This window comes from Pantherophis guttatus, chromosome 18 (assembly GCF_059756535.1).
Source record: "Pantherophis guttatus breed Tessera chromosome 18, ASM5975653v1, whole genome shotgun sequence".
NCBI lineage: Eukaryota > Metazoa > Chordata > Lepidosauria > Squamata > Colubridae > Pantherophis > Pantherophis guttatus.
Window position 1 is genome coordinate 13,055,940 of NC_142080.1, and position 22,792 is coordinate 13,078,731.

At 47.5% G+C, this 22,792-nt stretch overlaps 1 protein-coding gene across 3 annotated transcripts; it reads left to right on the forward strand.

The window, feature by feature from the left end:
• Positions 1 to 241: 241 nt before the first annotated feature.
• Positions 242 to 20,566, forward strand: LOC148111608 (uncharacterized). 3 transcript variants are annotated; one of them, XM_087880815.1, is made up of 10 exons: positions 242 to 886; positions 1,285 to 1,432; positions 2,002 to 3,559; positions 9,673 to 9,758; positions 11,096 to 11,199; positions 13,953 to 14,026; positions 14,175 to 14,270; positions 15,307 to 15,392; positions 17,379 to 17,678; positions 20,205 to 20,566. In XM_087880815.1, exons 5-9 carry the CDS (start codon positions 11,160 to 11,162, stop codon positions 17,428 to 17,430), a joined length of 348 nt encoding a protein of 115 aa, XP_087736941.1. In that variant the 5' UTR covers positions 242 to 886; positions 1,285 to 1,432; positions 2,002 to 3,559; positions 9,673 to 9,758; positions 11,096 to 11,159; the 3' UTR covers positions 17,431 to 17,678; positions 20,205 to 20,566. The 3 variants fall into 3 exon arrangements, 2 of the variants coding, with proteins under 2 accessions (XP_087736941.1, XP_087736942.1); XR_015730382.1 differs by lacking the exon at positions 11,096 to 11,199 and having other exon boundaries at positions 20,205 to 20,564; XM_087880816.1 differs by lacking the exon at positions 242 to 886 and having other exon boundaries at positions 916 to 1,432.
• Positions 20,567 to 22,792: the final 2,226 nt, after the last annotated feature.

Genomic DNA, 22,792 nt, shown 5'->3' on the forward strand with positions numbered 1-22,792 from the left:
CAACATTGCTGTTCTGAAGCAAGACAGTTGTTAAGTGGATTTCCCCCCATTTTACGAACTTTCTTGCCATGGTTGTTAAGTGAACCACTGCAGTTGTTGAGTTAGAAACAGTTGTTGAGTAAAGAAGGAAGGAAGGAAGGAAGGAAGGAAGGGAGGGAGGGAGGGAGGGAGGGAAAGAGGGAAGGAGGGAAGGAAGGGAAGAAGGGATGGAGGGAAAGAGGGAAGGAGGGAGGGAGGGAAGGAGGGGAGAGGGAGGGGGAAGAGGATATGGGAATGACCTTTTAAAGATATTTTAGGACTTTTCTTGTCACATCTGTTAAGTGAATCACTGCAGCTCTCAAGTTAGAAACATGGTTGTTAAGTGAATCTGGTTTCCCCACTGACTTTCCTTGTCAGAAGGTCGCAAACTGTGATCGCTTGACTTTGGGACACAGCAACGGTCATAAATCTGAACCAGTGGCCAAGCGTCTGATGCTGGGCTTTTTTTTCCTGGCAGCCAGCAAACACTCTGCTGCCCATTGGGAGACTAAGGAGACAATGATAGATCTATCTCGGACTTATAAGTCCTCATCAGTTAGCCACACCCTCATCCCATGTATCCTCCCTGTAAAGGTACAGTATTTGTTTTGTTTTTTTTTCCTTTCCTTTTCATAGGCTTTATGTGTATTTCTCTTTAGCCAGGTTCTTCCTACATAAACCAAGATTTTTATGGAACCCTAATTCAGTGAAATCACAATCCACTAGTTTCTAGGCTTTTTTTTTTCTGGCAGCCAGCAAACACTCTGCTGCTCATTGGGAGACTAAGGAGACTATGATAGATCTATCTCGGACTTATAAGTCCTCATCAGTTAGCCACACCCTCATCCCATGTATCCTCCCTGTAAAGGTACAGTATTTGTTTTGTTTTGTTTTTCCTTTCCTTTTCATAGGCTTTATGTGTATTTCTCTTTAGCCAGGTTCTTCCTACATAAACCAAGATTTTTATGGAACCCTAATTCAGTGAAATCACAATCCACTAGTTTCTAGGCTTTTTATTTTCTGGCAGCCAGCAAACACTCTGCTGCCCATTGGGAGAGTAAGGAGACTAAGATAGATCTATTTTGGACTTATAAGTCCTCATCAGTTAGACACACCCTGTTTGTATTAAAACGGTTCATTTGGCCATCTGTTTTCTAATCCTTTCTTCCGTTGGTGGGGGGGATTTAATCTATCTGGATTGGCCGTCTCTTCGAAAATGGGGAAAGAATCTGATTTTTCCCCCAATCCATTTTTCCACCTGCACAGAAGCACCAGAGAGTTATGGAAGGCGCTGGGCGCAGACCCCTATGCTAACCTGAAGATCATGAAGCCCCTCCTCAAAAGGCTTCAGGATCAAGACCCCAGCACCAAAGCCCTCGGGAGAAGAAACAGCAAGTCTACCATGCCCATTGCAGTAAGCCCTCAGCCCGCGGCTCTGCTTTCCTTAAATCTAGAGGTGGGCCAGGCCTGAGGGAAGGGGGAAGGGGCTGAGCAGAAGAGTCAGCCTCGGGGGGTCTCCTCATCAAGAGCAGGCATGCCCTGGTTGGTGGGAGGCAGTGGGCAAACTGGTGGGGGCTGAAATTATTTAATTCGTTTTTAATTCGTTTTAAATTTTTTGTATTTATGTGTTTTATCTTGTGGCTGTTCACCGCCCTGAGTCCTTCGGGAGAAGGGCGGTATAGAAATTTAATAAAAAAAAAATTGGAGCAAAATTTGGCATAAGCCCCCACCCCCCAAAATGCACCACTGAAAGTAGAGGCATCTGTGGGCTTCCTCGCCAGAACAGCTTTGATATTCATCCATCCATCCTTCCATCCTTCCATCTATCCATCCAGTCATTCATCCATCCATCGGTTCATCTATTCATTAATCCATTCATTTATTTATTCATTTATCCATCTATTCCTTTGTTTATTCGTTCCTTTATTCATCCATTCACTCATGTATTTATTGATTCCTTCATTCATTTCTTATTTCTTACAGAAATAATTAAAAAAGAGGAGGGGAAACCAGTTTGTCGTGATTTGGTTGACTTTCGTCAGGAAAATATTTCAACAGGAGAGGAATTAGATGGACCGCCTCAATGCATGGATGTCCGCAGCAAGGTGCCTAAGGAGGAAATGAAGGGTCCGGAGAGTTTCCTTCGCTACACTCTTCTCTGGGTGACAAGCGCAGTTGATGACCGGCATGAAAACTGGCCCTGAGATGTTCTTCTGGAGGAAGCAGGGAAAGGAACGAGCAATCAAACACGGTCACTGGAGTTCTCTGAGTCTCGCAGCGATCATGACAAGCACAAGAGAAGCCCACAGAGCATAGAAGAAGAGGGTTGAAAAGGAACTTGGAGGTCTTCCAGTCCAACCCCCTGCTCAAGCAGAAGACCCTAGACTATGCTGGACAAATGGCTGCCTGGTCTCTTCTTGAAAAGCTCCAGTGATGGAGCAGCCACAACTTCTGGAGACAAGTCGTTCCAAGGATGAATTGTTCTCACAGTCAGGAAATTTCTCCTTAGTTCCAGGTTGTTTCTCTCCTTCATCAGTTCCCATCTGTTTCCTCTTGTTCTGCTTTGAGATCTTCTCCAAGAGGATCTACTTGATCCTTCAGATCTTCCAGGGGTGCACCCATCTTTGTAGAAGAGACACCGCTCTAGCTGAGTCCATCCTGTTCCTGATGATTGTCTTCTTCTCCTTCTTCTGTCCATCCCAGCCTTGAAGACTTCCCAGAGAGTGAGGCCACACCTGCTACTACCTTGGAAGCCACTCCCTTCCTGCCCCCCATCTCTTACCTCGAAGGGGTGCTGAAGAACATATCCCAGTCCTCTCACGCTAAAGATCTGGATAAGAGGATACGGCTGAATCATCCATTCCAGGAGAACCTCGAGAACGTCTGGCGTCATAAAGAAGTCTCCAACCTCCGGGTGATACAGCAGCTGAGGAAGAAGAGTGGAGATACGGAGCATTAGCCAAGCCAAGGAAGGGAACTGCCCCGAGAGCCTCGACTAAAGATGCCACTTTCAGCCCTTACGGGGAGAGAAAAAGAAAATACAGTCCTCGGTTAGTGACCACTGAAGGTCACAACGGCACTGACAAAAGGGACATGCCCATTCTTCAGACTTTCAGACCATTGTAGCATCCTCATGGTCATGTGATCGAAATTTGGGTACTTGCCGGTCCATATTTATGACGGTCGCAGTGTTTCGAGGTTACGTGATCCCTTTTGTGACCGTCTGATAGGCCAAGTCAATGGGGAAACCAGATTCACTAATTCATCAGATTGACCACCGTAAGAACTGCACTGCAGCGATTCACTTAACAACTGTGGCAAGGAAGGTCAAACAATGAGGCAAAACTTGCTTAAGAACTTTCGCTTAGCAACAGAAATTTGGGGCTCAGTTGTGGTCGTATATCGAGGACAACTTTTAGACGGAAATCACTGAAAGATCTGGTTTATCCTAAGTATTCGACCACGGCATTGGCTTAAGGACTGCTGAAATCACTTAGTGACCACTGGAGGTTCTATGACAGTGATATGTCGAGGACAAAAGGTAATGTAAATGATAGTTGTAAGAACACAAAACTGCCTATAATGCAAAGAGTAAAAGGAAATTGTGGTCATTGAGTCTTCCTTCCTTCCTCCCTCCCTCCCTCCCTTCTTTTCCCTCCCTCCCTCCCTCCCTTCTTTTCTTCCTCCCTCCCACCTTCCCCACCAACAACTTCTGGAGGGAAGCCCTTCCACCGATCAACAGACTAGCAGAAGACCTTGGAGACCCCCTGCTCAAGCAGCAGACCCTCTACAACAGGCACCCTCAAACTACGGCCCACGGGCAAAGAATACGGCCCGCGGAGTGGTGCGATTAAGCCCCGCCCCTTGCCCCGCCCCTAACTGCCTTATCTCCCAGCGAGCCAGCTGCAAGGCCAGCTGAGGGCCAGCTGAGGGGTGATCTCGCCGGTGCAGCCTGGAAAAGCAGCTCTGGGCTTGTAAAGAACTCCTTTAAATTAAAAGTCTCTAAAACAATTTAAATGGGGGCTTAGAAGGAGAAAAGCCAGAAAATAGACAGTTAAATTGGCCACGCCCACCCAGTCACATGACCACCTAGCCATGCCCACCCACCCCGTCCGGTCCCCCAACAGTCTGAGGGACTGTGAATCGGCCCCCTCTTTAAAACGTTGGAGGACCCCTGCTCTACAACCTCAGAGAAATGGCTGTCCAGAATATTGGGGTGCATCCCAAGGTCTCCTCACCTCCGAGAAGAAAACCTTCCCGATGGTCTTCTCTCTTAGATCGGGACGGGGCAGGTAGGTGTTGGCCTCTCTGAACATCACCTTCAGCCCCAGTTTAGAGAAGCTGACTAAATTCCCAAAAGAGCAAATATGGAGAGCTCAGACGAGATCTGCTGGTTAGGGAGAAGAAAATCACCAAGCTAGGGAAACCATGATCTGAATTCAATTACTCAATGAATTACTCCATTTAGAGAATTCCTCAACCTCCCTCTCTTTCTCTCTCTTTCTCTCCCTCCCTCTCCCCCTCCCTCTCCCTCTCTCTCCACCTCCCTCTCTCTTTCCCTCTTTCTCTTTCTCCCTCCCTCCCTCTCTCCTCTTCCTCTCCCCTCCCTCTCCCCTCCCCTCCCTCTCCCCACTCTCTCTAGCTTTCTCTCTCTCTCTGCCTTTTCTTCTTCCTCTCCCTCTCCCCTCCCCTCCCTCTCCCACCCGCTGCCACTTGTAGCCAACCTCTTTTGTCTTTTAATTTCTTACAGGACCAGGAAGAAAATGGCTTCGAACAAACCATCAGGAGTCACCTTCATGTCCCAGCATCTAACCTTCTCCAACTGACTGAACTCCTCCTGATAGCCGGCACATAATATTAAATTTTTGATGGCTTGCACTGCATTGCTAAATCATGAGGTTCATGAGGACTTCCTTGATGGGTCTGCCTTTTAGCGGCTTCTTGCTCTCCCATAAAATTTTAAAGGACTCGTCAGAGAGTTCTGAGAAGAAGAGACAGACAGAGATTGATGGGCAATTTGATGGGACAAGTCTTCTCAAAGCGAAGAGAGAAAAAAATGTGCTTAGACCAGACTGATCCTGAGGGAAGGGTCAAACGTGTCATAACTCTCGAGTCCCTGATCTTCATATTCTTAGACAACCGTCTTGAGGAGGAACTTTGAACTCCATATATGGAATTGGAATTTTTTCCAATTCCATATATGGCGGAGGGGGTCAACTTATTTTCCAAAGCAGCAGAAGGCAGGAAGAGAAGCAACGGATGGAAGCTACTCATGGAGAGAAGCAGCCTGGAATTAAGGAGAAACTTCCTAACAGTGAGGACAATCAACCAGTGGAACTTCTTGCCACCAGAAGTTGTGAGTGCTTCATCACTGGAGGCTTTTAAGAAGAGACTGGATAGGCATTTGTCTGGGATTGTGTAGCATCTCCTTCTTGAGCAGGAGGTTGGACTAGAAGACCTTCAAGGTCCCTTCTGGCTGTGTTCTGATAGATAGATTGATTGGTAGTGTGGGATGGGCTGATATGATGGGACAAGGCTGGTTCCATAGGTAGCCCAGCCCTGTAGCATCTATACCTGGATATGAGGGAAGGACGGTGTCTTGAGAGCGTTTTCTCCCCCGAGGCCTTTCCCTCTTGGGCCTCCTTGGAAAGGGAGGGGGCTCTTTGAGGCCAGGCTTCATCTCCCCCTGAGAAGCCTTCAGAGGAGTCCTGGCAGATGTCCTGCGCACCAAATCAGGGAGCACCAGCGCTGGAGGCTGAACCTTCTTCCTGACCTCCAATTGAACTGGGGAAGACGTCACAATCAGAGGCAAGGCCTCCATGGTTCTGGCTAAAGAACCGGATGGGTGGGAGCCAGAGAAGAGGACTTCCTGATTGTCCCACTGACACAGGTCATTGTTGCTGATTTGTGACTCTGACTCCTTGCTGTCCTTCTTCAGGAAGGGAAGCTTTTTCAGCCTATGATCCATCCTGTTGTGAAGAGTGAGTGTTGGAACTGGAGTAGAGTAGAGTAGAGTAGAGTAGAGTAGAGTAGAGTAGAGTAGAGTAGAGTAGAGTAGAGTAGAATAGAATAGAATAGAATAGAATAGAATAGAATAGAATAGAATAGAATAGAATAGAATAGAATGAGCTGGAAGGGATCTTGGAGGGCTTCTGTTTCAGCCCCCTGTTCAAGCAGGAGAACCTATAGCATTTCGGATAAGTGGCTGTCTAGTTTCCACTCTAGGGATTCACTTAACAACGGTGGCAAGAAAGGTTGTAAAATGGGGCAAAACTCACTTAAGGACAATCTTGCTTAGCAACCTCAATTTTGGCCTAGATTGTGATGGCAAGTCAAGGGTTGCCTGCGTTTCAGTTTCCTTGCAGACCATCCAGAATCTCTTCCTTTGTGAGATGGACAATCCTTTCACTTAGATGAAGAAAGGAAGAAAGTTTGTTTTGAAGGGGGGGGCGATTTTGGTGATTCAATGCAGCTTCTGGTTTCAGAGCTGAGTTTGCTCCAGTTGCTTTAAACACCGGCAGCTCTTTAAATTTCGAGTTTCTTGGCCTCTTCCGCTTTGAACAACCTTCATGGCATCAGATCTCCCTACCGTCAGTTTTGCACCTAACCATTCCTTCTTTCTCACGGGGTTACACGGCACATCAAGGTGTCTGCGCTTTCTCCAGAGATTTGAGCTGCCATTCACTTGCTGAACGTTTTCTGGATTGGACCCAAATAGTTTCTTTACTGGAAGAGACTTTAGACATGAAATAAACTCTAATAAGTCAAACAACAATATGAGAGCGTGTTATGTTCAGGGTCCCAGCGTCTGTGAGAAATATACCCTATTAATAATGTCTTTGTGTATTTTGAATGCCTTCACTGAACATAACTATCTGCTGTTTCCACGAGTCACAGCTATTGTCTTAATCAGTTGAACTTTGAACTGAGTAGAATTCTCCAATTATTTCAGAATAAGAGAGTTGGAAGGGACCTTGGAGGTCTTCTAGTCCAACCCCTAGCTCAGGCAGGTGACCCTACAATCATCTCAGACCAATCTCTTCTGAAAAGCTTCCAGTGTTGGAGTTTCAACTTCAGATTCAACTTCTGGAGGCAAGTTGTCCCACTGGGTGAATGTTCTAACGGTCAGGAAATCTCTCCTTAGTTCTCGGTTGCTTCTCTCCTTGATGAGTTTCCACCCGTTGCTTCTTCTCCCGCCCCCTTCTTCTTTGGGGCAGCCCCTGAGATATTGGAAGACTGCTATCCTGTCTCCCCTAGTCCTTCTCTTCATCAAACTAGACATAGCCGCCCTGAGTCTTTGGAGAGGGGCGGCATATAAATTCAATTGATTAAATTAAATTAAATTAAATTAAATTACCCAGTTCCTGCAACCGTTCTTCATATGTTTTCGCCTCCAGTGGTATTAAGACTTCACGGGCTCTTGATTCTCTCCCTCTGTTTACGCAGCCCAGAACTGTGTTGGCTTTTTTGGCAGCTGCTGCACACGGCTGGCTCCTATCTAAATGGTTGTCCACTAGGACTCCAAGACCCCTCTCACAGTCACCACTATTGAGCAAGGGACCACGTCTACGGTACCTGTGCATTTGGTTTTTCTTCCCTAAAAGTAGAACCTGGCTTTTTTCACTCTTGAATTTCATTTTGTTAGATAGCGCCCAATGTTCAAGATCTGTCAAGATCCTTCCGTATCTTGAGCCTATCTGCTGGAGTGTTGGCTATTCCTGCCAGCTTGGTGTCATCTGCAAATCTGATGAGTTCCCCATCTCTCCCCTCCCCACCTCTCCCACCAAGCCATCAGTGACCGTCTGATAGGCCATGTCAATGGGGAAACCGGATTCACTTAAGAACCGTGTGACTAACTTAACAACTGCAGGTCGTACAGTGGGGCAAAACTTGCTGAAGAACTGTTTCGCTTAGCAGCAGAAATTTGGGGCTCAGTTGTGGTCGTAAGACGAGGACAATCTATAGAAGGAAATCACTGAAAGATCTTGTTTATCCTAAGTATTCGACCACGGCATTGGCTTAAGGACTGCTGCGATCACTTAGTGACCACTGGAGGTTCTATGACGGTCATATGTCGAGGACTACACTATGGGAAAAGGTAGTGTAAATGACAGTTGTAAAAATACAAAACTGCCTATAATGCAAAGAGTAAAAGGAATTTGGGGTCATTGAGTCTTCCTTCCTCCCTTCCTCCCATCCGCCCTCCCTCCCTCTGCTTCCTTCCTTCCTTCCTTCCTTCTTTCCATCTTTCCTTCCTTCCTTCCTCCCTCCCTCCCTCCCTCTGCTTCCTTCCTTTCTTCCTCCCTTCTTCCCTCCCTTTGCTTCCTTCCTTCCTTCCATCCTTCCTTCCTTCCTTTCTTCCTCCCACCTTCCCCACCAACAACTTCTGGAGGGAAGCCCTTCCACCGATTAACAGACTAGCAGAAGACCTTGGAGACCCCCTGCTCAAGCAGCAGACCCTCTACAACAGGCACCCTCAAACTACGGCCCACGGGCAAAGAATACGGCCCGCGGAGTGGTGTGATTAAGCCCCGCCCCTTGCCCCGCCCCTAACTGCCTTATCTCCCAGCGAGCCAGCTGCAAGGCCAGCTGAGGGCCAGCTGAGGGGTGATCTCGCCGGTGCAGCCTGGAAAAGCAGCTCTGGGCTTGTAAAGAACTCCTTCAAATTAAAAGTCTTTAAAAACAATTTAAATGGGGGCTTAGAAGGAGAAAAGCCAGAAAATAGACAGTTAAATTGGCCACGCCCACCCAGTCACATGACCACCTAGCCATGCCCACCCACCCCGTCCGGTCCCCCAACAGTCTGAGGGACTGTGAATCGGCCCCCTCTTTAAAACGTTGGAGGACCCCTGCTCTACAGCCTCAGACAAATGGCTGCCCAGAATATTGGGGTGCATCCCAAGGTCTCCTCACCTCCGAGAAGAAAAGCTTCCCGATGGTCTTCTCTCTTAGATCGGGACGGGGCAGGTAGGTGTTGGCCTCTCTGAACATCACCTTCAGCCCCAGTTTAGAGAAGCTGACTAAATTCCCAAAAGAGCAAATATGGAGAGCTCAGACGAGATCTGCTGGTTAGGGAGAAGAAAATCACCAAGCTAGGGAAACCATGATCTGAATTCAATTACTCAATGAATTACTCCATTTAGAGAATTCCTCACCCTCCCTCTCGCCTCCCACTCTCTCTCACCCTCCCTCTCTCTTTTTCACTCTTCCCTTCCCTCCCTTTCTTCCCCTCTAACCTTTCCTCTCCCTCACTTTCGCCTTCTGTGTCTCCCTCCCTCCTTCTTTCTCTCCCTCTCCCCTCCCTGAGACTGATTTCTAGGATCTTCCCCAATGAATCCAAACACAGGATGCAGTGAACCAATGCTCTTTATTGATCAACGTTTCTATTACAGGCATTTAGCTGGAAGTGGCCCCTGGACGCCTGGACCATGACTTAAGTACCTGGGAGGCGGAGCTAAGGGAAGGAGGGGTCAGGGGAGGATCTAGGTGGATGTAGAGTTAACCCTTATCATACCTGGGATGGTGAATGGTGGGCATTTACACATAACAAATCCCCCTCTAAATGCCCAACAGTTGGACCTGTTACAGAATCCATGGATCAGGCCCAATAACTGGCACGAGTCAATCATTTGAATAAGTCTCTTTTATTTACAGGTTCATCATTACGTCACATACTGCATCTGGAAGTGGAAGTCGGGGAAGAGTGTGTCTACTTTTTATACTTGTGGGCGGAGATTCAGGTAAGGAGTGGTCAGTGGGTGGTACTGACCAAGTGAGTATTGTAGTTAACCCCTGCACTACTGTGTCCCTGTTGACCCCTGGCATGAGTAAGGCATTTATTTCTGACAAATCCCCCTCTAAATGCCTGACCTGTGGCTGTGGATCTGACTGTTTAAATGGTGCCCAAGGGTGGATATTGAGTTTGGATACCAGGTGTGAGTGTTGCCTGCCCTGTAGTGGTTTCGTGAGTATGTCTGCAGTCTGTTCTTCTGTGTCGCAATGTATGGCCTTTACAAATCCGATTTTAGAGAGCTGTCTCACATGCTTGTACTTTATGTCAATATGCCTGGATCTCTGCCCTACCGCGTCGGCCATGGAGATTTCTATAGCGGCCTTGTTGTCTTCGTAGATGTTTATCGGATACGCAGGTTTGCACCACACACTGGCGAGTAGGTCGTCAAACCAGATGAGGTTGTTTGCGGCCTTGGATAGGCATATGTACTCCGCCTCTGTGGTTGAAGTGGCCACTAAGTTTTGCTTACCCGTGTACCAATGCACCGGACTATTGTTCAAGTAGAATACGTATCCTGATGTGCTTTTCCAGCTTTTGGTGTCACCGGCCCAGTCAGCATCAGCATAGCAGGAGAGGACGGGCTCATTGGACGGCTCTGGTTTTAGGACTAGACATGCGTCGGCACTTTGCTTCAGGTACCTCAGTACCCTCTTTACAGCGTCCCAGTGGTACATGGTGGGTTTGCCTATGTGCCTGGACAATAGATTAACTGATAATGCAATATCTGGCCTGGTCCAGTTGGCGATATATAAAAGAGAGTCTATGACTGACCTGTACAGTGTGTTGTCTTCAAACTCGGGTGATTCACCATGTGTATTTTTTAGGAAGTCCGGCTGCATGGGTGATTCACACCCCTTGGCATCTGCCATGTTGCATTTGTGTAGTATTTCTTCTATCTTTTCTTTCTGGGACAGTTGAAAGCCCTTAGGTGTTTCGTTGACCTGCACGCCTAGGTATCTGTTTATTTTCCCTAGGTATTTTAATGTGAAGTGTTCACTTAGTTTACTGGCGAAGGCGTTGCGGTTCCCTTCGTGTTTACTGATGTAAAGTATGTCGTCCACGTAGACTAGGATGTATTCTGGTGAATCCCCCTCTCTCCTAGTGAAAAAACAGTTGTCGGCTATGGTTGCTGTAAATCCCATTGACTTCAGGACCTCAACCAGGCACTCATACCAGCGTTTGCCGGATTGTTTCAGTCCATATAGGTTTTTGTGAAGTAGCCAGGTGTCCCCCCCTGTTGGTCTCTTTACTGTGTGGTGCCCTAACGTATATTTCCTTATCTAGGTTGGCATGCAGGTAAGCTGTCTATACATTGAACTGATGTACCTCTAGTCCTAGCAGGGAAGCGATGACCAGGGCACTCTTGACACTTTCAGTCCTTACAGTTGGTGAGTAAGTGTCAGTGTAGTCTTCTGGGAACCTCTGGGCAAATCCCTGGGCAACCAGCCTAGCCTTGTACAGGTTTTGGCCACCCTCCAGGTTCTTGATTTTGAAGATCCACCTGGTACCTATCGTATTTTTGCCCTCTGGAACCTCGGCTGGAATGTAAACTTCTAGCTCTCTCAGACTGTCCATTTCCTTGGCCATGGCTGATTCCCATTTCGACCTCTCCTCTTGTGGTAGTCTCAATACCTCTTCATATGAGTTAGGTGTGATATGGTTCGTGTGTATGTGCATCACATAGTCATTTAACCTTCTTGGTAATTGGTTCCTGGTTGATCTGACTGGCCTATCTGTCGTTTGTTCGGTGTCATGTAAGTACCTGGCTTCCTTTTGTGTTAGTGAGTCTACACTTATCTTGGGGTGATTCCCTTTCCATTCCTCAACCTTGATGCCTTGGAGCTTGGGTTTGTGTTCCTTCCTTTCCTGTCTATCTGCCGTTTCGTGTTTATCTTGCACTTGCTCGTCTGGCCTAGTCTCCTGCCTGGTGGATACCTCGTTGAGGTGTATCCTGGACCAGTTAGCTTGTTCATGGAATACCGCTGTCCTAGAGATCACGAATCTGTCGTTATTGTCCACAAATCTGAACCCCTTGGTACCTGGCTCGTACCCCATAAATCTCAGTCTCCTGGATACTTTGTCCCCCTTCCTGCGCAGCTGTTTGGGTATATGGACATCAGCAGTTACGCCGAATACATGTAGGTGTGCTATCTGTGGTTTTTTGTTGTACATGAGTTCGTATGGCGTTTTGTCTATTACACTGGACCAGGTTCTGTTGAGTGTGTAGTTTGAGTAAACTAAGGCCTCAGACCAAAAATGTTGACCAATTCCCGCGTCCTCTAAAGCGCACCTGATCATAGTCTGTAGCGTGGAATTTCATCGTTCTACGACACCGTTCTGAAAGGCCGAGAACGGGGACGACGTAAAGTGAAGCACGCCTTTGGACCTGAGCCAATGAGAGAAATCCTTTGACAGGAACTCAGATCCTCTGTCTGTCATGATTTGTTTGATTTGTGTGTTGTTTTGAGTCTCTATCCTTTTGTAGAACTCTTTGAATTTTTGGAAGGCCTCATCCTTTCGTTTTAGAGTATAGACGAAGCCATAACGACTATAATCGTCTACGATGGTGAGAAAGTATCTTTTCTTGTATTTGATGGATGGCCTTAGGGGCCCCACCAGATCCATATGGACTAAATTGAATACTTGTTTGGTGGCACGTGAGGATTTCTTAGGTCTGGGTTTGACCTTTAGCTTAGAACATTAGCACACCGAGCACTCGAGGTAATTTTCACAACTCTTTATTTTGACGCCCTCGGTACAGTTGGCCATTTTTTGGATTACGGGGAAACTGGCGTGCCCTAGTCTCCGGTGTAGTAAGTGAACACAGTCGTCGTGCATGAGTTTGCCTATCGATGGCCTTCCCTGGGTGTGTTTGGTGGAGTGTGTTTCATGTGTCATGTTCTCCTCACTCTCTGTCTCTCTCTCATTCACCTGTTCTTCCTCAGCTTTGTCCTGGTTAGTGTCCTTCGTGTATTCTGAGTTGGTGTATATGCTGGGTGTGTTATTCTCATGGAATGTTATGTATGGTAGCCCTTGCTTGATTGTCACTCTACCTACTCCCTCTCTACCCTTGCTGACGTGAGCCTTCCCTTCTGCAAAGGTTACCTTGATCCCTGATTCTTCACTGAGTTTTAATGCAGCCAATATGTTGTGGGGTATCTCCGGGACCAGTAATACCCCCTCTATTTTCCCTATGCCTGGTAGCGTAACTACCCCCCTGCCTGTTACCTTAACCTCGCTTTGGTTTGCAACCTTGATTGAAAAATTCTCCTCTGTGAATGAGGAGAGCAGTTTTTGGTTATAGGTCGTGTGGTTGGAGGCCCCAGAGTCCAGAAGCCACGAATTGGCCTCCCCATCCTGACATGTTATGTGGGTGCACTCCCCTATCCCATATAATGATCCTGTTCTGCTGTCACGTGAACTATCCCTGTTCCCCCTCCTGTCTCTGGGATTGGGTGAGTCCCTGTGTCTGTACCTCTCTTCAGAAGTGTGTCTCTCTGTCTGTCTGAACCTATATTCCGGTCTGCTTCTCTCTCTGTGGTTCTTGGGGCAGTCTCTCTTGAGATGTCCCCTTGACCCGCAGCTATAGCACTCTGTTACGCCATGCTGCCTGTCTTGGAAGGCTACTTTCTTTTCATGTTTATGTTCTCTGGAGGGACCAGAGCGGCTCCTTTTCAGATTGTCTTCAGCGATCAGTTTGTTAGACAGCTTCTCAACGGACAGGAGGCCTAGACTAACAGTATCTAAGTGTGCTAAGAAGCTGTCCCATGAGTGATCTAAAGAGTTAATTATTACACTCTTCATGATCTGATCTGATATGACTTCCCCCCTAAGGTGTAGTTCTGCCCTGGTAGCGTTTAGGGACACCAGGTGCTCGCTTATGGGGGTCCCCGGTTTGACTCTGGCAGAGAAGAAATCTTTGGAAATCTGGGTAGTGGTTGCCACACTTTCACTGTAAAATAACCCAAACATTTTTTGTATGATTTCTGACACAGTGAGATTGTGACCAATGCTATGGTAAATTGTGGGAGATATGCTAGAAATTAAAAGGTAAAATGCCCTATGGTGCATACAGTCCAACTCTAAAGTCCATGGTCTCTCTGGGGGGGTCATTAATAAAATGTGACATGTTTTCTTTTAGGAACACCACCTGAAGCTGCTGTGACCACTCTAGGATATTGCCCCAATCCATCCTCAACTTTGGAAAGTCACTTGGTAAGTTCCCAGCATTATTTGTAAAATTACTTACTGCAGGCTGCTGTCCATGGTTCTTTATGTGCCTATAACAGCAGTACGGCATGGGAACGCTTGCCGGCAGTTTAAAAGTCCCTCTCTGTAATTTTTTTCTTTTTTCTTCCTCTAGGTGAAACAGCGCATGCGCGAAGTCCATTTCAGCTCTGCCGTCATCGTGGAAGGACCTGTTCATTGCAGCTCCGGCGTAGAGGTCTCTATCTCTCAGGTAGGCCTCGGCTTCGGTCTTGGGGGTCCAGGTGTGCTCCGGAAGGTGTCGTCTTGCAGCGGCTTCGTCAAAGTGAAGATCCTGATGGCGTTGGAGTCCCGGCGATGAATGCAGGTAGCTGCCCCAATCCCTGCGTTCTGGGGTGCGTGGCCTGGGCGATCGGAGGCGCGGTGTCCTTGGGGTGTGTAGGGGGGTTGGCGCGCTGGCGTGGGCATCGGTAGTCCTCGGGTGGGTGTTCCGGTGCCCCTCTCCTCGCTTTCCTTTTTGCTTGGGCCCCTCCGGTTCCCCTTTTGCGATTTTGAGGCCTGGGCTGAAGGCGGCGGCAAGGGTCTTCATGGCCTTATCGACTTGCCACTCGGTCGGGGTGCATCTGGAGTCCGAATCGGATTCTGTCCCCTCACCCCGGTCACTTTCTTCGCCGCTTAGGGTCGGGTATTTTTCGCGCGCCAGCCATTTTGAATTCTGGCTACCGATTGGACGGGAGTCGGCCATCTTGTCCGACCACGTGGTCAAAGATGGCCGCCGTTTCAAATTTTGAGCGGGGCTTCGCGGCTCGGTGACTGCTGTGGGGTCTTTTTGGGGCGATCCACTCACCGAGTTCAGCTTTTCGAGCTCCGGATCCTAGTCTTCCTCGCTCCTTGCCACATCGCGGTCCATTATGAAGCTTCGCAGGTCCGCGAGAAGGTTCTTGTCGCTGGCTCGCTCCTTTAGTAATCATAGGACGTCGAGTCGTAGTCTTTCTTCCTCCCGGTCATCATGGTCTGCTATTTTTCCTTTCTTGACCTCCCCCTTTTCTTCTGTTGCGGTGGCCTTGGGGTCGATCGAGGTTTCTGCCTTCCCTGGCGATCCCGCTGGGTTGCCCTCTCGTTGCTTCGGTGTCGTTGCCATCTCGTTGGCAGCGATGTGTCCTCATTGCGTGATCGGGAGTTATTGGGCCATAAAACCATCCTCTGCTACCATATTGTTACAGAATCCATGGATCAGGCCCAATAACTGGCACGAGTCAATCATTTGAATAAGTCTCTTTTATTTACAGGTTCATCATTACATCACATACTGCATCTGGAAGTGGAAGTCGGGGAAGAGTGTGTCTACTTTTTATACTTGTGGGCAGAGATTCAGGTAAGGAGTGGTCAGTGGGTGGTACTGACCAAGTGAGTATTGTAGTTAACCCCTGCACTACTGTGTCCCTGTTGACCCCTGGCATGAGTAAGGCATTTATTTCTGACAGGACCTGCTTGCGTATTCTGTACCCGTACCCCTAATTTAGTCGTAAGGTAGGCATGTTGTTTGCTGGGTAGAGGTTTGGTCAGGATGTCTGCGGCTTGCTCGGCGGTCTCACAATGTACAGCCTTAATAAAACCAATGTTTGTTAATTCTCTGACATGTTTGTGCTTAATGTCTATATGTCTGGACCTTTGGCCTACTGCTTCTGCCATGGATATGTCTATGGCTGCTTTGTTGTCCTCATGTATTACTATCGGGTAGGCCGATTCATTCATCTTTTGTACCATTGGAAAACTAGCGTGGCCTAGTTTTCTGTGTAGTAAGTGGGCGCACCCATCATGAATGGGTTTGCCAATATGTGGTTTCCCTTTGTGTGTTGTGTTTGTGGTGGGTTTGCCTCCTGCGGTGTGTTCTCCTTCACCCCCTCTATTTTCTGTGGGCATGCTTGTCCCTTTCTCGTTACTTTCTGAGTTAGTGTTTGAGTGCTCTTGGGGCACTAAGTAGGATAGTCCCCCTTCTATGATGATCTTTCCTATGCTTCTCTTTCCTTTGGTCATATATGCTTTCCCTTCCCTGAAGGTTGTCTCAATGCCCAAGTCTTTACTTAGTTTGAGTGTTGCTAATATATTGTGGGGTATTTCTGGGATGAATAGTACCCCCTCTATCTTCCCTATTCCATCTATGTGTGCGCTCCCTTCTCCTTTCACCAATACCTTGTTCTGGTTGGCTACATTGATGTGGTATTCCTTAGGTGTGAATGCCTCCAGTATGTTCCTATTGTTGGTGGTGTGATTGGTGGCTCCTGAGTGAATGAACCATGTGTTCCTTCCTTTTGCCTGGGTGTTTGGGTGTTGGTGGTCTCTAAGTTCGTATAGTGACCCAGTCTGACTATCCCTGGAGCTATCCCTATATCCTCTCCTGTCCCTGGGGTTGGGTGAGTCCCTGTGCCTGAACCTGCTTTCTGGGGAGCGCCTGTCTGAGTAACCTGGTTTGCGGCCTTGCCTTTCCCTATGGTAGCTGTGGTCCCTGTCCCTCTGGTTTCTGGGCAATCTCTCCTATAGTGATTCCTAGACCCACAGTTAAAACATTCTGGCTTATCTTGGTCCCTGGTCTGGAAGTCTACCCTTTTTGTTGGTCTGCTTTCCCTGAGGCTTGATGAGCGTTCCCTTCTCAGGCTGTCCTCCGCAATCAGCCTGTTGGATAACGTCTCTAAAGAGAGGTGCTCTATGTTGAGACTATCCAGTTGCATGATAAAGTTCTCCCAACTGGGGTTTAGGGAGTTTATGATGATGCTTTTCATGATATTATCAGAAATGGTTTCCCCCCTTTGTATGAGTTCTGCCCTGGTGGTGTTTAGCTTGAGTATATGTTCCCCCATGGGTGTCCCTGCCTTATGCCTGGCTGAGTAAAATTCCCTGGATATTTTGGTTGTAGTGGCTGCACTCTTACTGTAAAATAAATTAAGTATTTTTTATAGTATCTCTGCCACGGTTAAGTGGTGGCCAAGACTGGGGTAAATGCTGGGTGACAAGCTAGACATTAGCAGATAGTAAGCCCTGTGGTGCAAACAGTCAATCTCAAAAGTCCATGGCTTCTTGGGTGGGTCATCAAATAAGTACAACATATTTTCTTTCAGAAAAGCAATCTGTAGTTGGTGGTACCACTCCAAAAGATTGGCCCCATCTAATTTCAATTTGTAATTGTCAGCAGTGAAAGTTATATTACTTACAGTCTGTTGCTGTCCATGGTTCTTTATGTGAGTGAACTCACAATATGCTGGGGGAATGCTTGTTGCCAGTCTGAACTGACTTATCTCTATGTTCCTTGTACTTATCTCTATGTTCCTTGTACTTATCTCTATGTTCCTTGTACTTCCTGTAGGTGGCGACTGGGCATGCGCGAGGCTCATTTCGCGCCGGAGGTCGTCTGGTGAGGAGCTCCTTATTGCTGCTCTCAGGCCTAGGCCTAGGCCTGCTGGTGGGGGGCTGGGCTCGCTCCTGGCGGGCCCGTAGCCCTCCCTGGGCGTCGGATGCCATGGCTGGGCCCCTGCATCTTGGGCGAAGGCTGGAAGAAGGCGAGGAGGTGAGGCGGTCGCAGGTCGAGGATCCCTGGAGACGGTGGCGGCGGCTGTCGTAAGTCGAGGATCTCCCGGATTCGGCGGCACGGTAGCGGCGGTGTCAGGTATGCTTCCTTCAATATCCAGGAAAGAAAAACCCAAACTCAATCATTTTAAAGAGCTTAGTACTTTTACTGAATATGAAATGATTGCAACCCAGGTAAAGCTGGAAGTGAGCAAAATGCGCGAAATAGCATCTACTAAGCTTCTCCCCCCCCCCCATGTCCATTGACCATCATCCAATCCAAAGGTCTCCCAAAGGTCAGGTGGCATCACGTCTGGCAACGTCATTCATCAGGAATGTAGGGCAGTTGGTCAGCCGGCCCCTTTGGAGATTCACTTTCGTTTCTTGGGAAGACACGTCCTACAATGGAAAAAACACCTCCTGCATCTTCCCCCCCTTCGCCCCCTTTACTAGTCCCTCCCCCCATTTCTTATGGCAGCTGAAGCAGGCAAAGCTGAGGCTGACATTCGGCCCCTCTTGCAGAAGAGAAGTTATTCCTAAATAAGAGAAAGGGAAAAAAGAGAGAAACAGAATATATACAATAATTACGGTTTATCTGGGTATTTGGTATAGAATTGCTGTATTTTCTTGGGAGCTCGGACATCCCGTTTATTCACCCATTCAGCCTGAGACAAAGGGAAATGTTTCCAGGCTATCAGATATTGGACTTTACCATGGTGTTTCCTAGAGTCCAAGATTTCCTTAACTTCAAAATGTTGCTCCCCCTCTATGAGAATGGGAATTGGAGGGGTGCTTTGATCAGCCCTCAGGGGAGACGAGTGTTCAGGTTTTAATAAACTAACATGAAATACAGGATGTATACGTCTCAACGTTTTTGGCAATTCCAATTCAACTGTTACTGGATTAATCAGTCTAATCACACGAAATGGTCCTACATACTTAGGGCCAGTTTTTTCGACTTCTGGGTAGTCTGTAAATATTTAGTAGATAAATAAACTTTATCACCCACTTTATAAATGTGAGCTGGGAACCTTTTCTTATCGGCTTGCGCCTTATGGGCCCGGTGTGCCTCATCTAATGCCTTCCGAGTCACTGCCCATGTGCTCTTTAATTGTTCAATCCAATCCATCAAAGAGGGATTCTGGGGATCATCTTGTGGTAGCTCGGGAATGGGTACGAAATCCTGGCCCGAAGCGACCTTAAAAGGAGTGAATCCGTTGCTACTGTGTACGGAATTATTATATGCCACCTCTGCAAATGGCAACAAGTCTACCCAATTGTCTTGCTGGTAATTTACGTAACACCTCAGGTATTGTTCTAGAACCCCATTGGTTCTTTCATAGGCCCCATTTGTCTGAGGGTGGTGACTGGAACTCAGCCCCTGGGCGGAGCCTATCAACTTCAAAAACTCTGTCCAGAAACTGGAAGTAAATTGCACACCCCTTGGAGATCCATGTAGCCGGTAAATCTGCCGAATAAACAGTTTTGCAAGGGTTTTTGCTGAAGGGATCTTTGAGCAACGGATGAAATGTACTTGTTTGGAAAACAAATCAGTTACTACCCAAATGACAGTGCAGCCTTCACTCTCTGGTAAGTCCACAATAAAATCCATAGATATTTCCTTCCATGGGGCATTCGGTCTGGCCACACCTTGCAGTAATCCAGGGGGTTTTCCTGGAGGTCTTTTAGCCGAGGCACATACTGGACAGCTAGCCACATATGCCTCTATGTCCTTTTTAAGTGCAGGCCACCAAAATTGTCTCTTAACAAGATGTAGAGACTTGACAAACGCAAAGTGTCCCACGGCCTTGGCATCATGAGCATATTTCAATACGGTTGTTCTTAATGTGGTCGGAACATACAATTTCGATCCAACCCAAGCTAGTCCGTCACAAAGTGTGCATTCATTCGAGTGGTTCTTAAACCACTCGTCAGTTTTTAGCGCTTCTCGCAATTTTTCGAGTAAATCCCCCAAGAGTTCTGGTTCGGGTTTTCCCTGCGCTCTGGTAGTGACAGGTGTTGCCAATTGTGTCGAGGGGATCATAGGTTGAACCACCTCCTTCTTGATGCTGTTATACTGCGGCAATCTGGAAAGTGCGTCCGCCATGAAGTTCTTTCCACCAGGAAGATAACGTAGGGTAAAATTGAAACGATTGAAATGTTGGGCCCAACGAGCCTGTTTTGGTGATAGTTTGTGTGGTGTTTTTAATGCCTCTAAATTCTTGTGATCAGTCCACACTTCGAAAGGGTGTTTTGCCCCTTCTAAAAATTGTCTCCATGTTAACAGCGCCCATCTAACTGCAAACGCCTCTTTCTCCCATATGGCCCATCTCCTTTCTGTTTCTGATAGTTTACGGGACGTGTAAGCACAGGGTTGTAATATCCCGTTCTCATTCTTTTGCAAGAGTATTGCTCCTACAGCTACGTCACTGGCGTCAGCTTGTACTACAAAAGGTTGTTCCATGTCGGGGTGTTTGAGCATTGGTTCAGCCGCAAACAGCTGTTTCAATTTTTCAAAAGCGGCTTGACAGTCCATAGTCCATTCTAGTGGTTTCGAGGGTTTGGGCTCTACTTCCCCTTTCCTTTTTAGCAAGTCTGTAATTGGTAGTGCGGTTTCTTATGGCAGCTGAAGCAGGCAAAACTGAGGCTGACAGGCAGTGGATCCTGGGCGACGTTGGAGGACCTCCGGATGGGCCAGGAAGCCTGGTGGAGGCCGCGTGGTTGGTGAGTCATTGTTTCTTCTCCTCATTCCGCGGCCTAGGGAAGTTGGTGCGGCGGGTGGCGAGTGCGAATCCTGCAGGTATTCAGTCCTGCAGGCGGCTGGGTCTTGGGTGTAGTTTTTGGGGTGCGTTGTCCCACGTGGTGTCTGCTGGCGTGCTGCAAGGGTTCCGGTGGCTACCCTGCTGCTCTTTTGGGGGTGCTGAGCGTCGGTTTGTTTCTTCCTGGCTCCTGGGGACTTGAGTGCTGAGCCGAGTGCTGCAGCCAGGTTTTCGATCGTTTCGTCTGCTTCGGACTTGATGGGTGAGCCCCCGCAGGCTTGTGATCTTGCTTGGGTGCTGTTTTGGGGGTCTTCCCCAGCGAAGTTGGGGTTCTCGCTGTTTCCCGCCATTCGATTTGAATCTCAGCTTCCCATTGGCTGTTGGCCATTCCAAGATGGCCGCCGAGAGCATGGCGCGGAAATGAAATCCTCTACGTCCGGAGCTTCAGCTTGGGGATACCTTCCTCTTGCCGGGCTGAGGATTTCTTCTCTCTGTTGCTGGGTGCTCATCGCTGCTCCATTGCTTTCGAGTAGGCTTTGGAGTTTCGCGATGAGCTCCTCTTTGCTGGCAGTCGCTTCCATCATCCCCAGGATGGTGGATCGGAATTCTTCATTGCTTGGTGGCTCTGCCCTTTCGCAGTAGTAGGTTTCTTCTCTTGGCCCTTCGTCCCTGAGTTGTGGACTCGGGTTGGAGTCTCCATCACCTTCAGTTATGGTGGTCCTTGCTGTGGCACCTTCGAGAGCCTGCAGTTCTTTCATCTGTTTGATGTAGGCTCTGGTGGCCATTCTTTTCTCTGCCTCTGTCTGGGTTCTTGATTCTGCCATCTCTGTGAGTTGCGGGTAAACCGTCCTCTGCTACCAACCTGTGACTGATTTCTAGGATCTTACCCAATGAATCCAAACACAGGATGCAGTGAACCAATTCTCTTTATTGATCAATGTTTCTATTACAGGTATTTAGCTGGAAGTGGCCCCTGGACGCCTGTACCATGTCTTAAGTACCTGGGAGGCGGAGCTAAGGTAAGGAGGGGTCAGGGGAGGATCTAGGTGGATGTAGAGTTAACCCTTATCATACCTGGGATGGTGAATGGTGGGCATTTATACATAACAGAACCAGCCTATGCCAGTCTTCAAAGCCCTGAAACCTCATTGAACATCAGTTAACTCTCCATTCGTATTTGTCTTTATCTCCCCTCCCATTTGTGTTTCCTTATTTATTTATTTTATTAAATTTCTATACCGCCCTTCTCCCGAAGGACTCAGGGCGGTGAACAGCCAGAAGATAAAACACAGAGATACAAAAATTTAAAATAGATTAAAAACGAATTAAATAATTTGGCTGAATTTAAAATACCCCATAATTTAAACAGATTAAAATTTGTATTTAAAATTTATATTTAAAAGGGGAGAAGATTTAGGCCAGGCCAGCTTGATGAAAGAAAAACGTTTTAAGTGTTTTTGCAGGACTAACATCTCTGAAAAAGGGGGCAGAATGTCAGAACTGCAATCTTCAACTTGGCACTTCACTGGCGTCCTGCCACCAATTGTTAGGGGAGAGGATGGAGGCAATTGTCACGGACAGGGTAGAGTTGGCCTACAGGGAGGGCGTGTAACAGGCTTCAAAGAAACCACAGGTGTGAGAACCAGCCTGTTCCAGTCTTCAAGTCCACAAAGCCTGAGAAAAGAATGCAAACTTCACCAAGAGGCACCAAACATCTGAGCGGTTCCCCAAACACCTCCTCGGCACACCATTGGTTGAAGACGGACCGGTCGGGGTCGGTGGATGGGATGGTGAGAAGGGGAGAAATTTGCAAATTTTTGACCAGGAGCTTTAGTTCTAGCCGGCTTTTGCTGCAACCACTAATTCCTCTTTTAAAAACCTATCACTTCAACCAAGTGACACTTCAACCAAGTGTCCGGGAGGATCCCGGATCTGCGCACCTTCCGTCATGCGCTTAAAACATTTTTATTTCATCAAGCTGGCCTGGCCTAAATCTTCTCCTCTTTTAAATTTAAATTTTAAATACAAATTTTAATCTGTTTAATTATGGGGTATTTTAAAATTCAGCCAAATTATTTAATTCGTTTTAATCTATTTTAAATTTTGTATCTCTGTATTTTATCTTCTGGCTGTTCACCGCCCTGAGTCCTTCGGGAGAAGGGCGGTATAGAAATTTAATAAAATAAATAAATAAATAAATAAAACGGAGTGGAGGGTCTTTCTTTCCTAACGACCTACTTTTGGCAAGCCTAACAACATCATCCTGGGCAAAGGAAGGAGGCCAGGAACTTCCTGACATGATTGGGATACCTACTAGAATCACTCACGTCAAAGGACTCTTCCACCACATTTTTGTTGCGATTTGGCGAGATCTGGCCATGAATGGTGTGGATGGGTTTTAATTGTTTTCTTTTATTGAAAAGTTTTACAAACAAGAAATTTTTTTCCAAATATT